Source organism: Danio aesculapii, chromosome 4, assembly GCF_903798145.1.
Source record: "Danio aesculapii chromosome 4, fDanAes4.1, whole genome shotgun sequence".
Lineage (NCBI taxonomy): Eukaryota > Metazoa > Chordata > Actinopteri > Cypriniformes > Danionidae > Danio > Danio aesculapii.
The window spans coordinates 4,832,121-4,846,741 of record NC_079438.1 but is presented as its reverse complement, the minus strand read 5'-3'; the positions used below and the strand labels follow the sequence as shown (position 1 = coordinate 4,846,741).

At 40.3% G+C, this 14,621-nt stretch overlaps 2 protein-coding genes across 3 annotated transcripts in view; both read right to left on the bottom strand.

The window, feature by feature from the left end:
* Positions 1–637: 637 nt before the first annotated feature.
* LOC130221983 (gastrula zinc finger protein XlCGF8.2DB-like) lies at positions 638–13,538 on the bottom strand. Of its 2 annotated transcripts, none has more exons than XM_056454580.1 (3): positions 13,144–13,538; positions 7,123–7,272; positions 638–2,602 (listed from the first exon to the last, which is right to left on the bottom strand). In XM_056454580.1, exons 2-3 carry the CDS (start codon positions 7,205–7,207, stop codon positions 1,860–1,862), a joined length of 828 nt encoding a protein of 275 aa, XP_056310555.1. In that variant the 5' UTR covers positions 7,208–7,272; positions 13,144–13,538; the 3' UTR covers positions 638–1,859. The 2 variants fall into 2 exon arrangements, with proteins under 2 accessions (XP_056310555.1, XP_056310554.1); XM_056454579.1 differs by lacking the exon at positions 13,144–13,538 and adding an exon at positions 7,993–8,063.
* Positions 13,539–13,625: 87 nt separating this feature from the next.
* Positions 13,626–14,621, bottom strand: part of LOC130222675 (gastrula zinc finger protein XlCGF57.1-like) — a 19,045-nt gene continuing 18,049 nt past the window's right edge. Inside the window, exon 4 of the mRNA XM_056455204.1 lies at positions 13,626–14,621. This exon is cut by the window's right edge and continues 302 nt beyond it. Coding sequence (XP_056311179.1) covers positions 14,115–14,621 — 507 coding nt within the window. The 3' untranslated portion in view covers positions 13,626–14,114.

The window sequence follows — 14,621 nt, the reverse complement described above, 5'->3', positions numbered from 1 at the left end:
TTTTTCAAGATTCAAACCCAATCGATTTTCACAGGCGTCGAGCAAAAGAGTATGCAAAATCACTCCTTGATGTTAGATGGCGCTACACAACTCTAAGCTTCAGACACCCGCTTGTAACGCAGAAGAAGAGAAAGTTCACATGCTTGTTGTTATAAATGGTTCAAGTAGCAGCTCCAGCTCTAGCGATGAAGAAATGATTATAGTTCACCAGAGAAATAAGCAGCTCCACGTTCATATCGCCTCTGGGCGTCTTCTTCAATGTGCGCTCGCATTGACAGTTTTAGGCTTGAGCGCCTCCAAGTGCTGTTGACTGTAACTTCAGCAGCTCCGTGCACGTGAACAAAAGTGACAATCTGATTGGTGGAGAAGGGTTTTGACGCAACGTTTTTTTAAAAATGACGCTTTTGTGCCTGGTATTTTGCACGTTGGTGTGCACGATCACATTGACGCTCTTTATTTAGTCACGAGATGTTAAACGTCGGCGTTTTTTAAAAATGACGCTTTTGTGCCTGGTATTTTGCGCGTTTGTGTGCACGATCACATTGACGCCCTTTATTTAGTCACGAGGCGTTAACGTCGGGGTTTTCAAAAAAAATTACGATTTTGTGCCTGGCATTTTGCGCGTTGGTGTGCACGATCACATTGATGCCCTTTATTTAGTCACGAGGCATTAAACGTCGGCGTTTTTTTAAAAATGACGCTTTTGTGCCTGGTATTTTGCGCGTTGGTGTGCACGATCACATTGACGCCCTTTTAGTCACGAGGCGTTAAACGTCGGTGTTTTTTTTAAAATGACACTTTTGTGCCTGGCATTTTGCGCGTTGGTGTGCACGATCACATTGACACCCTTTATTTAGTCACGAGGTGTTAAACGTCGGCGTTTTTTTTTTTTTAAATTACGCTTTTGCGCCTGCCTTTTTGCGCGTTGGTGTGCACGATCACATTGACGCCCTTTATTCAGTCACGAGGCTTTAAACGTCGGCGTTTTTTAAAAATGACGCTTTTGTGCCTGGTTTTTTGCGCGTTGGTGTGCACGATCACATTGACGCCCTTTATTTAGTCACGAGGCGTTAAACGTCGGCGTTTTTTTTTTTAAATGACGCTTTTGTGCCTGGTATTTTGCACGTTGGTGTGCACGATCACATTGACGCCCTTTATTTAGTCACAAGGCGTTAAACGTCAGCGTTTATTTTTGAAAAAATGACGCTTTTGCGCCCGGCATTTTGCGCGTTGGTGTGCACGATCACATTGACGCTCTTTATTTAGTCACCAGGCGTTAAACGTCTGCGTTTTTTTTTTTAAATTACACTTTTGCACCTGGTATTTTGCGCGTTGGTGTGCACGATTACATTGACGCCCTTTATTTAGTCACGAGACGTTAAACGTCGACAAAAAACATGAGCAAAATACGTCTTGGTGTGCACGGGCCTTAAGGGTGTAGGTGACTTGTTGCCGAGACTCGCAAATATTTATGTTAAATTTCTGGACCTGTCCTTAATTAACAATACTTAATTGTTCCCTGCATCTCCCCAAATATTTCCTCCTCTCTAATCTTTTTTCTTTTCAGTGCTGACCATTTGACTGGCAAATCCAGAAACAATTTGCAAGTGTGCACAAATATCGGTTCATAATAAAGCTGAAACTCATTATTTTGCAATCTTGCAGCCTGGTCTTGTGAGCCCTGATCTACACTACAAAACGATTACTAAAAATATTCACCCCTCTTCGGTTATTGAGTTTATATATTCAGGTGTTTGAAGGGTTTCATTCTCACTAATTTGACATGTATAGGAATGAACAGCTAAACGACAAGAACAAGCTGCCGCTTTGAATACACCCGCGTTTGTGTGGACAAGCCCTCAATTTTGAGGACTCTGCTCTCCATTGTGAAGCTTCATATGAGTGCTGAGGCTTCGTTTATGTTTAAAGTCCTTTCCACACTCACTGCATCGAAAACGTTGCTCTCTTGAGTGATTTTTCATGTGTTGCTTAATGGAGTCTTTGCGTGCGAGACTCTTTCCACACTGATCACATGTGAACACGATGGTTCCAGTGTGATAATTCATGTGGTTCATGAAGCTAGCTTTGGTTGTGAAGCCCTTTCCACACTGATCGCAAGGAAACGGCTTCTTTTTGGCGTGACTTATCATGTGGTATTTGAGTGTGCTCTTACATATGAAACCTCTACTGCACTCTGTGCATGTGTAGGGCCTCTCTCCAGTGTGAGTTCTCATGTGTACTGCAAAGTTTCCTGTATGATAGAAGCCTTTCCCACAATGTTGGCATGTGTGCGGCCTCTCTCCAGTGTGAATTTTCATGTGGGCATTAAACACATGAACTTTAGCAAATCTCTTCCCGCACTGTTCACAGGTGTAAGGTTTCTCCCCGGTGTGAACTCTCATGTGGACTTTAAGGTTGTGTTTTCGATTGAAACTGGTTCCGCATTGATGACAAGCGAAAATACACTCAGATTTGGATTTCCGAGGTCTCCCGCGTGATGAAGTCTTCTTAGCTAGTGTGGGTATTTCATCAGTCGTTGTGTCTTGGTGTTTCTCTTTCCTTTCATTCAGTTCATCAGCCTCTTCTTTCAGCACCATCAGCTCTTAAAAATAAAACAGAGGTTAACTTTAGTATGAAGGCACAATGCGATGAGCTTAACCCCAAAATTGATTCTGTAAGCCTTGAAGCTTACGCTGCTCTTCTGAACCAATAATCGGAAACAGAAGTTGAAGGATGGCGTGTTTAAATCGATTATTCATCGACTCCATTGTAATTATTCTGTCTCAATTAAAGTTATCATCATTGATAAAGAGAAAGAATCGCAACGCCTTAAAGCAAGCACAGTTGTTTATTAAGTGACATGTTTCATTCTACTGTCGATATATATTTAAAACACACTCAAATACTGTACAGAGAAACTCAGCTGTATATACATATGCACTGCTGAGCAACTGCTGATACACACGGGGAGACAGAGAAAAGGAGCTGTGATGAACTCTGGTATTCTTGCTTTTGTGCATGTCCTGAGGCTTAGCTGAAGACCTACATGTTGACATTTAGGATACTAGAGATGTGGGATACCATTGGTTTCCTATCCGATCCAATACAAAGTAAAATAAAGGAAAGTATCAGCGATACAGATCCTATACCAATACTTTGCCCAAAAATGACTGTTTGGGAAATTAAAGTAACAAGTACTGCACTTAAAAGTGTCACTTCATACTGAATACCAGACATATTATGGGTTATGTATATCTGAAAACGCCTCCCTGGTTAGCAGGCTAGCGCAGAAGCTCCATTGAATATACTGGGGTAAAATAAATGTTCATATTTTAAAGACCTGGTGGGAAAAATCTGAGACCCACTTTATATCGGATATCAGTCAGGCAGTGGAAATCGCCGATTTTTAAAGAAAACAAACCTCAACTGCGCCAATTTTGTAACGGCATACAGTTCACCGGAAGCGTTTGACCCAGATTACTGACAAATTAAAAGTCCTTTCGCATACTTTTGCATATACCCTATTATCTCAGGGACACGTTTTACGCCAAGCTGAACTATTGCAGACATTTATTACTTCATTTTCACAATTTCACAATTCATTACTTCACAATTTTGTTTTAAGAATCCAGGGAACTGCCGTTGTTTTATTATTGTCAGAAAAACCCAAACCCCCAAAATACAGCCACATCCCCACATTGTCTCCCTCTGTACCTGGATAGTGCCTGCCTGCTGCACCTAAGGACTCTGAAAGCGATGTCTGTCTCGCCCTAGCAGCCCCTGTGCCTCTCCTTTCCTCCTCTTCTGACGGCCTAGTCATGACGTAGTCGTATTCTGTCTTGTGATTTTATATGTAGATGTTGTGGTATTACCACAGTACCTCACTGTTTTGTTACACGTGTCACAAACCACATCGTTTGAGTTTGTGAAAGTGAAGTAGCTTGCGGTCACCCACATCCAACGGCAGCGTGACTGAACAACATGTGCCAGGCCAGCAGACTGAGTGGCTAGCGTGCTCTGCAGTTGCACAGTGCCACATTACGCACATGACTTGGCAGGCGGAAGAACAAGTAGTTCCGACTAAGTTGGCATTATTCAGATAAACTAAGGTAATTGTGGTTACTTTCTGCTGTATTTCCATTTCCAATAAATTACATATTTGCTCCAAATTATGGAAATATCGATATTTTGATAAGATAAACGATTCTAGAGCATACAAAGCTGGTATTGGAGATATCGACATTTTAGTATCGATCCGCACATCACTATTAGATACCCGGCAAGATACAGAAACGCCATGTTAAAAGGTTAAGTTTGTCCAATATGGATAGTGACAATCTAAATATACTAATAATAACGTTAACTCTGGGTTTGGGAATGTACAGTGTGAATCGTCTGTTAATGAACCGCCAGGATTATTTGTTAACCCCAGGTATAGCATGAGTAGTGTTGAACGTGATTACAGATAACACAGGATTCTGTTTATCCAGGATTAAAATGACCAATTCAAGTGTGAAAATGCTCAGCATTGGCTCTCAGGATAGCTGAGCACAATGACAAACAGCGACGTACAAAAATTGTCAATCATGTCATACTAGTGGCCTTATCTCATATGCTATTGTTTTAGAACTTCCAATTCAGTTGCCTCATTGGAGAAATGACCATGATTAATAAACGGTCAAACAACTTGCTCTACAAACAAGTGTGTTGATGACAACACATAACAATACCAATAATAAAATCTGAGTTTGCGACATCAAGCAGCGTGACAAACCGTTTTTAGCATCTAAAAATGCATGGAAGTGAATGAGAGCAGAAGTATCGAGCCAAAAAGATTACAATGGCGGAAAAATAAGGTCAATATTCTGACTTTACGCTCAGATTTTGGCTCATCAGCATGCTGTAATCCATTTCCTAAGCAGCAAAAGTAATTTTAGACTAGTTTGTTGGCCAGTTGTGGTAGGCGCAATGCTAAACGTTATTGTTCCACTATAATTTGTTCGTTTTGTCTCACGTCACCCCACAGCAGCATCAATATTCACTCACCAGCCACTATATTATGTACACCTGTCCAACTGCTCGTTAACGCACATTTCTAAATCAGCCAATCACATGGCAGCAACTCAGTGGCTGTTCTAGTTTAAATGGCACCCAGGGAGATCCACCCCATTTTGCCCATGCCTAAATCCGCCACTGCAGCAACTCGATGCATTTAAGCATGGTCAAGACGATCTGCTGCAGTTCAAACCGAGCATCAGAACAGCGAAGAAAGGGGATTTAAGTGACTTTGAATGTCGCATGGTTGTTGGTGCCAGACGGGCTGGTCTGAGTATTTCAGAAACTGCTGATATACTGGGATTTTCATGCACAACCATCTCTAGGGTTTACAGAGAATGGTCTGAAAAAGAGGAAACATCCAGTGAGCGGCAGTTCTGTGGGTGCAAATTAGTGATGGGAAGTCATTTTACGGAATCAGACCTTTGAGTCTCGTTCATTGAGATGAGCGATCTTTTATCATTTCATTTAATTTGCCAAAATGTTATTAATTTGCTTTTAAACGTTGATCCTCTACATACAAGTCATAACTAGAATGCTATAAGAAAGAGAAAATAATCTATATATAATATATTGTTTACCTGCTCTTCTCTCTATGATTGCTCACCTCTTCTGACAGGTCTTTAAATTTAAGTGGTACATTCATGTCACAAAGAAAGCTCCATATAAGCTTAACCAAAGCAGACAGTCTGAGCCAAAAGGAGCCATGATTAGTTCACCTTTTGAGTCTTTGTGAGTCGTTCGGTGACCTGACAGCATGTAAAGAGCGATGACTCGAGAGATGAACAGATCAAATCTCTTTCTGGCTCAAAATGCATATAATTGGCTTCTGTCTTTCACGTGACGAATGAACAACTCAAACCCGATAGAAGACTCGTAAAAAGGAACTAATCTTCTCCTCCACCTGCACAAACGTGCGCGTTTGCAAATGAACGAATCACTTTCTGAGAGGACTCGTCGTTTGTTCAAAATAAAAGAATCGTTCAAGAACGACCCATCACTAGCGTAAATGCCTTGTTGATGTCAGAGAATGGCTAGACTGGTTCGAGCTGATAGAAATGCAACAGTCACTCAAATAACCTCTCGGTACAACCGAGGTCTGCAGAAGAGCATTTCTGAACTACACAACACGTTGAACCTTGAGGCGGATGAGCTACAGCAGCAGAAGACCACGCCGGGTGCCACTTCTGTCAGCTAAGAACAGGAAACCGAGGCTACAATTCACACAGGCTCACCAGAATTGGACAATAGAAGATTGGAGAAAGTTGCCTGGTCTGATGAGTCTCCATTTCTGCTGCGACATTCGGATGGTCGGGTCAGAATTTGGCGTCAACAACATGAAATCATGGATCCATCCTGCCTTGTATCAACAGTTCAAGCTGGTGGCGGTGATGTAATGGTGTGGAAGATATTTTCTTGGCACACTTTGGGCCCATTAGTACCAATTGAGCATCGTGTCAACGCCACAGCCTACCTGAGTATTGTTGCTGACCATGTCCATACAGTGCGAATCATTTCAGACTGGTTTCTTAAACATGACAATGAGCTCGCTGTACTCAAATGGCCTCCACAGTCACCCGTTCTCTATCCAGTAGAGTACCTTGTTGAATCTATGCCATGAAGGATTAAAGCAGTTCTGAAGGCAAAAGGGGGTCCAACTCGGTACGAGTAAGGTGTACCTAATAAAGTGGCCGGTGAGTGTAGTTTAGAACAGTGTACGATGTTTTATAACGATTAATCCATTTCTTTCAGCACGTTTAAAATTAGGGGCACCCATGTTTTTCGACATACTGTTAACACAATCGTTCTGGTAATTAGTTAATATTATAATGATGTAATTTTAACTCAGATACTATCTGTGAGAACTAGTAACAACTAGACAAAAGACATGAGAGGAAATATCAAAAGAAACTAATTCCTGTCTTTCAATGAGTGCTTATGTGCATTTAGGAGAACTAGGCAGCACACTCAGGGCTGCAAGATGGATTTAATTTAGTATTCTTATTATTAAAATATATCTGAATGAGGATCAAATGACTGAGTTGGTCTTTGAGAATGAAAACTAACCTGTTTGTTCCTGCAGATCTTCCTGTTTGACTCTGAATGTTTCTTCAATCCTCACATCTTCACTCTCCTCTTTAATAAACGCCATCTTTATAACAGTGTGGAGATCAGTCGCTTCAGCAGGAGTTTTTCTCTGTGTTTGGACACTTTATCCTGTTTAAAATGAACAAAACAATTAAAAATGTCCTGTTTAAATGAATAAAACAATGAACAGAAATAAAAGAACTTCTCTTCAACATTAATGAAATTAACATAAAATAAATAAAATCAGGTAAAAAGTCAGAGCAACAATTGCCACAAATGACCTGAATTGAGGTAACGTTGGTTTTATATTTGCACATTTGCACTTTAACCGTCTTAATATAATTTCTCAAAAAGTATTCTTTGCTAATTATAAATGGTGGAATCATATTATCAAATGACTATCAACGTACAACATGTTCACAGTCAATTAAATAGTGCTAATGTTGTTTAGAAGTCATATTTACAAGCTACATAAGACCAAACATTCAAAGTAGTGTATCACAAGTTCTTACTGTTCTAAAATGGCTGAATGTGTAACTATAAAACCAACTTTACCTCAATATAACACGACTAAAACTAGTACTCCATTTCACTAGTACGAATGGAATGACATTATGCTATTTAATAAATTAAACCTTCATTAAAGCACTTATTACGCATATTTCTGTTACTTTGTTCAAACAATAGCCCTCATTACTGTGAGTAAAACAGTACTACGTTGTATATAAGGTTAAAATAACATTTTTAACAACAGGTTTTAGCGTCGGACATTTCAATGAAACATTAACGTTACATTAACCGGAAACTTTATTTAATCGGTTTATATCTACGCAAAAGTTAAACACAAACCTTTCTCCAGTTGAATCACAGCGCAGGAATGGCGCGGCCTTATGACGTCACACCGCCACGCCAAAATAAAAGTCTTTTTTGTTTAGATTTTTGCCACAAAGGAGGAGGAGACTGCAGACTTGGATCCAGGCAGATCTACGGCCCGGGCAGGTTTACATTCCTGTTGTTTCTGATGCGTCCAGTAGGGGGAGTACACAGAATTATCATAGACCTCCAGCTTTAACACCTAACCAAACGCGACACGATGAAGATGCATGTTAAATACTTGTTTAAAACAGTTTAGCAGACATGAAACTTAAGCATTTTTAATTAGATTAAGGTTGATATGAGTGTATGCCAAACAAATTGGTATAGTTACACTCACATCGACCTTAGTTTAGGCTGGTTGGCTGGTTTTAGAGGGGTTTAGGCCATTTCCAGGCTGGTTTCCAGCCATTTCCAGCCTGGTCTTTGCTGGTCATGCTGGAAAATGACCAGCCTGGTTTAAGCTGGACATAGCTGGTTTTGCCTGGGCTCGCAGCCTGGTGGGGCTGGTCAAGCTAGTTTTATCTGGTCATCTCCCAGCTTGACCAGCTAAGAATAGAGGTAAAGTTGATTTTATATTCACACATTCATACAGTGACGACTTGTGACACACTCCCTATATTGTTTACCATGGCACTTTTAATATATATATATATATATATATATATATATATATATATATATATATATATATATATATATATATATATATATAATGTTTTACATGGGCCCAGATAAAATATAAAATGGCATAAATGTTTTTTTTTTTTTATTTATTTATTTTTTTTGCTTACCTTTCTCCATTCCTTACTTGTTAAGGATTAGGAATTTTTAGATATTTGGACCAGAAACAAGTCAGAAACTCTTAAGTGAGAAAATGAGTTTTGCAGAGTATTTATACATAACTTTATTTATTTACTTTTCAGTGAGCGTGAAGAATTTGAAGCAAGAATTCAGCTTCATTTAAAGAAAGCTGGCAATCTCGAATGATATTGTTGCCAATAAATAAATGTCAAATGTTGTCTTGATTTTTGTTTGTCAGGTAGCTAAATGGTCCTTGGAATTTTAGCAGAGATGTATAGCAACGAAGTAGAACTGCTTCACTACTGTACTTAAGTACTAAAAGGCTGTATCTGTACTCTATAGGAGTATCGTTTTTTTCTCCTACTTCCACTTTTACTTCAGTACATATTTTAGTTGAGTTTAATACTTTTACTCCGATAGATTTTCTTATGTGCTGCATTGTTACTCGATACTAGGGGTGTCAAAATTATTGATATCGGTTCAGTAAAAGATCAATAGTTATTATGTACTGACGTCATTTATCTCCTACGTGCGATGACGCAGTAGAATAGTATGGTGAAGGAGGCGAGGGTGAGTAAATAACGCACTTACTACAATGAAGGTGGCACAGTACACGAGCCGCTATTTCACTACTATGGAGAAATCTCATCTCTGCCTTTCTCTCACTTTGGACATTTGACCCGTTGGCGTTTGTGAGGTAACTTTTCCTTTTTCTCTTGGCTGTTAAAGCGATACTTGTGGATCCAGACATGAGCGTGCTTGTGGTGCGAGTTTTCTCCACTGTGTCTATTATGGATTATCTGTGATAACCGCGTATTATGCGCATATAGCCTTTAACCGCGACTGTTCTTCCCGCCATCGGTGAACAGCGATTTCATTTCTAAAGCCGATCGCAGCCCTTTCTGTTGAGCAGGTGAAGTCAATAATCAATCATAGTGGTGTAAAACCTTGGCTGTCAGCACTCAAAAAGCAAGCGGGATAATATTTGATTGAACTGAATCGATGGCATGATAATCGTAACCGAACCAAACCGTGAGACCAGTGTAAATTCACACCCCTACTCGTTACAATTATAGACCTTTTTCTTGGCTGCTGCATGGAGGGCGCCATAGTGACCAGCGTCTTCTGGTAGAATGTTTAGAACTTCCGTTTACAACCGGTAATTTGTGACCCGAAAATGAGTTTCAATAGCGTTTTGAGTGGATTATGGAGTGTTTTTGTGACACACAACTTTGAAAGGTGTGTGTTAAAGCTGTTTTAATCTGTCAGATCGGTGATTCAAGCGCGAGAGAAAAACAGTATCGTAAGCCATGTTTCTTTTCGTTCTGCTTAATCACGTGCCCCCAAAAAAGACATTTAAAATAAACTAAACAATGTCTTTTGACTGCTCTCTTTAATAACTACATTACACAATACTTGTACTTTTAGTACTTGAGTAGTAAATTTTGAAATAAACTACTTGCAATACTTGAGTACAAAAAACGTTGAATACTTTAGTACTTCCACTTAAGTATGGTGCTTAAAGAGCACTTTAACTTCTACTCTTTACTTCTACTTAATTAATTTGCAATTGGGCTTTTGTATATCTGAAATAATTTGGTGAGTGTATCGATTGAGCATATTCTATAGCGAGTATACAACTCACTATTGATATATTAAATTTGCGTTTATATTTAGTGTAATATAATTAAAATATATTTTTATGAATAGAACTTTTAATAATCTGGGAGCGTTGACTTGATCTGGCCATGTGTCTTTCATCCCCCCTACTGGACGCATCAGGAACAACAGGGGTCTGGGTCGTAAAACTGCCTGGACTGTAAAAGTGGATGCAAGTCTGCCCCATATTGCGAGCTGCAGTCAAAGAGCTTAGAATGACCAAGAGGCGACACTCTGTTGTTGTTTGGGAAACAGCCACTAGTGTCACGCGGTGGCCATTTTGGAATGAAAATTCCAGTAGAATATTGTAAGTCTGTAAAATAAACTATTAAAAGTGCTGATGATTGCCAGAGTAAGTGTTGTATTGTCGTCTATCAGGTTGTCTCTCAGCTTTAATGCGCTTTTTAAACAAATAAATAAAAAACAAATCAGTTGCTTGCCATTGTAACAGCAATAAGATCCAATGAACGGCCGATCGCTTTCACTCTAAAATGGCGGAAGCACGGGGCTGTTGCTGATGCAATGGAACGTTCTATTGAGTGTCGCCTTTTGGTCATTCTAAGCTCTTTGCTGCAGTGGAAGGCTGCGCAGAGTGTTAGTCACCTGACATTAAGCGAGTGGCGGGAGCAGCCGAAAACATTTGGATACTTCACCTTAAAGGCTTCTCAACGCCGCGTATCTGTTGCACGGAACGAACTGCTGTAGCTAAACAAAGTTATGCCACCTGTGCGCTAGTTTAAAGTTCTGAGCTTATAGCTACACCAAGGCTAATTCGCACGCCACTGGATTAACTATAGCAGCTGGCCGTTCACATATCACGTCTTTTCCAACCGCAAGTTCGTTATTTCCGATATTAGAATATATGCCATGTGGCATTTCCTTGACACCCATTTATTCTTTAATTTAAGGATAAACAAGGGTAATACTAAAGTGTTTGGACTATTAAATAATGTGGTTAACTCATTATTGCCTTATCTTTTCAGTTAGTTTTTTTACTAACAAATATAATTACAGCATTTTTACTCAAACTCGAGTTTCTAGATACAAGAACCAGTTTATCAGTCATTTTATTTCCAGGTAACGGAAAATAACCTTATTACTGTACAACACTACTCAGAGAAAACTTGGCATGATTAGAGACTCCAGCTAAGAGCACAACAATAAACCAGTAAAGCTTTATTAACTACATTCACTCATTTACTATGTCCTGGTGTTAATAGGGGCATCGCAGAACCACAGCTGTCATCAACTAACACCAACAAAATTAGAATAATATGCTTTAGTTTTCCACATATATTCGACGTGTTTATTGTAACTTATAAAGTCAGTCAAGGTGTTACAACCCTTGTAGCAGATGAAACCATCTGTATGTGTGAGATACATGTTTTTTGGTATTGAATGAAAGGTGGTGACATTTGAAATACGTAGACGTGAATGAAAATCAAGTATCATGAATAGTGTTTGTTATGAAACATTTTGTATATAGTAGCTATAAACTCGCAAAAATATTTCCCCACATAGAAAAGTAAGGAGTCTCTTAGGGTGCTTTCACACTTGGTTCAATTGCCTGGACCGTACCCGAATTCGATTGTCCCTCCTTGCCACCTTCTCGATTGGTTTGTGTTCACACTGTCTTTTTTCCTACTGAAAAGCTGCTGTTTTGTTTACGGCTGTTGCTATGAGACGGTCATGAAGGCAAAGCGCCGAAATAGAAAGATGTCCGCACATCGAGGTCGTTCTGCTTTTACTGAATCTTTTGGTTTTGTACATACAAAAAGCGGCTCGCGTCCATCTGCCGCAAAAATATTATAAACCCTCAGAACATCACGCGTTTTCTGCAGAAATTGTTTTTGGAAGAGACAAGCAGACATTATGACTGTGTTTGCCCTAGTTTAGTCCCGCTAATCACCAAGGTACAGTACGTGATACACAGACACACAAACACTAACCTTATGAAAACGATAGTTTGTTGTACAGGCGGTTCACTTCAATTATTTGGTACAATTACATTCATACCAGAAGTATACTGAACCAGAGTTTGCATGAACCGTACTCTTTCACCGAGAGTACGGTTCACATGAGACCACCTCTTTCAGGCGGACTCGAGTACGGTTCGTGGGTGTGCACCCGAGTTCAGAAGACACGTTCACACTAGCTAAATGTATCATACTCTGATGTCAAATGAACCCATGTACGGACCAAAAGTGCTACTGTGAAAGCACCCTTAATGTATGCCCAAAATGTGGCCCCACCCCATAGTGCAGGGGTCACAACCCTCTTCCTGGAGATTTCAGCTGCAACTCTGACCAAACACACCTGTCTGTAGTTACCAAGTGTTGTTTCAGGTCCTAATTATTTGGTTCGGTTGTGTTTGATCAGGGTTTGAGCTGAATTCTGGAAGAAGGTAGCATTCCAGGAACAGGGTTGGTTACCCTTGCTATAGTGACTACTGATTGGAAGATTGCATGGTGGCAGAAATCAAATTAGCTTGCATTTTTGCCTATATTATGATGGGACCTTAAAGATAAAAAGAAAGTGAAGTTGGGGAGGTACCAAGGGGTGGGGGGATTAGAAAGGGTCTGCGATCCAGGATTAGAACAACCACAGTTGCGCTTTGGGTCATAGCACTTAGCTATTGACGTTTAGTATTTTTGGGTATATTACCATACAAGCTTTGCAGTATCTCTCAAGCTCCATCAGGTTGGATTGGGGAGCATCGGTGCTCAGTCATATTTAAATCTCTCCAGAGATGTTCGATAGAGTTCAGGTCTGGACTCTGGCTGGGCCACTTCACAGAGTTGTCCTATAGCCACTCCTTTGTTATTTTTGTTGTATGCTTAGGGTCGTTGTTCTGTTAAAGATGAACCATCACCCCAGTCTAAGATGCAGAGTACTCTGGAGGAGGTTTTCTATTTTCTATTTTCTGCTACATTTATCTTTCTCTCAATCCTGACTAGCCTTTCAGTTCCTGCCGCTGAAAAACATCCCCACAGCTGATAGAGACAGAGCACATTTAGGCCATGCACACATGCCAATCCAATCCTCTTTATTGATGGAAGCTGAAGAGTGGCTCTAACTAGTCACTCTACCATAGAGGCTTGATTGGTTGATGGTTGACCTTCTGGAAGGTTCTCCTTTGTCCTCAGAGAAACACTGGAGCTCCTTTAAAGTGACATTTAGGTTCTTGGTTTCCTCCCTGACTAAGGCCCTTCTTCCACAATTGCTCAGTTTGGCCAGGCATCCCTTTCAACAAAGTGGTCCCAAACTTTTCTCTACTGATGGAAGCTGAAGAGTGGCTCTAACTAGTCAATCTACCATAGAGGCTTGATTGGTTTAGAGCTGAAAAGATGGTTGACCTTCTGCAAGATTCTCCTCTGTTGTCAGAGAAACACAAGCTCTTTTAGAATGAACATCAGGTTCTTAGTCTCCTCCTGACTAAAACCCTTCTTCGACAATTGCTCAATTTGGCCAGGCATTCCTCTCAACAAAGTGGTCCCAAACTTTACATTTTTGGTTGAAGGACTACACTGTGCTCTCATTGGGATCTTCACAACTCTTTCTGTACAACTGTAAAGTTGTAGAAACATCACGGATGATCAGCGAAAACAGGAGCACCTGAATATCCAAACACTTGGTTAGTGTTTATTTAAAACCCTTCTTATGTGGAAATTAAGACTTCGTTTTTGCGTGAAACCCTTTCCACAATGTTGGCAGGTGTATGGTTTCTTTCCAGTGTGGACATTCATGTGGGTATCAAGGCTTCGTTTTTGAGTGAAACTCTTTTCACACTGTAGGCATGGGTAGGGTTTCTCTCCAGTGTGAACGCTCATGTGGGCTTTAAGGCCTTCTGTTTTAATGAAACTCTTTCCACAGTGTTCACAGACGAATGGTTTCTCTCCAGTGTGGATGCTCATGTGGATGTCTAGGGTTCCTTTTCGACTGAAACTCTTTCCACACTGTTGGCAGGTGAAAGGCTTTTCTCCGGTGTGGATTGTCATGTGGGTATCAAGACTTCGCTTCTGACTAAAACTCTTTCCACACTGCAAGCATATGCAAGGTTTCTCCCCAGTGTGAACTCTCATGTGAACGACAAGTTTTTGTTTCTGAGCAAAACCTTTTCCACACTGTTGGCAGGTGAACGG

Excerpts from the sequence above, each read along its gene's own strand:
- LOC130221983 (XM_056454580.1), bottom strand. The coding sequence starts at position 7,207 with ATGGCGTTTATTAAAGAGGAGAGTGAAGATGTGAGGATTGAAGAAACA. Across the intron at positions 2,603-7,122 it reads AGATCTGCAGGAACAAACAG|AGCTGATGGTGCTGAAAGAA; the intron begins GTTAGTTTTCAT and ends TTTATTTTTAAG.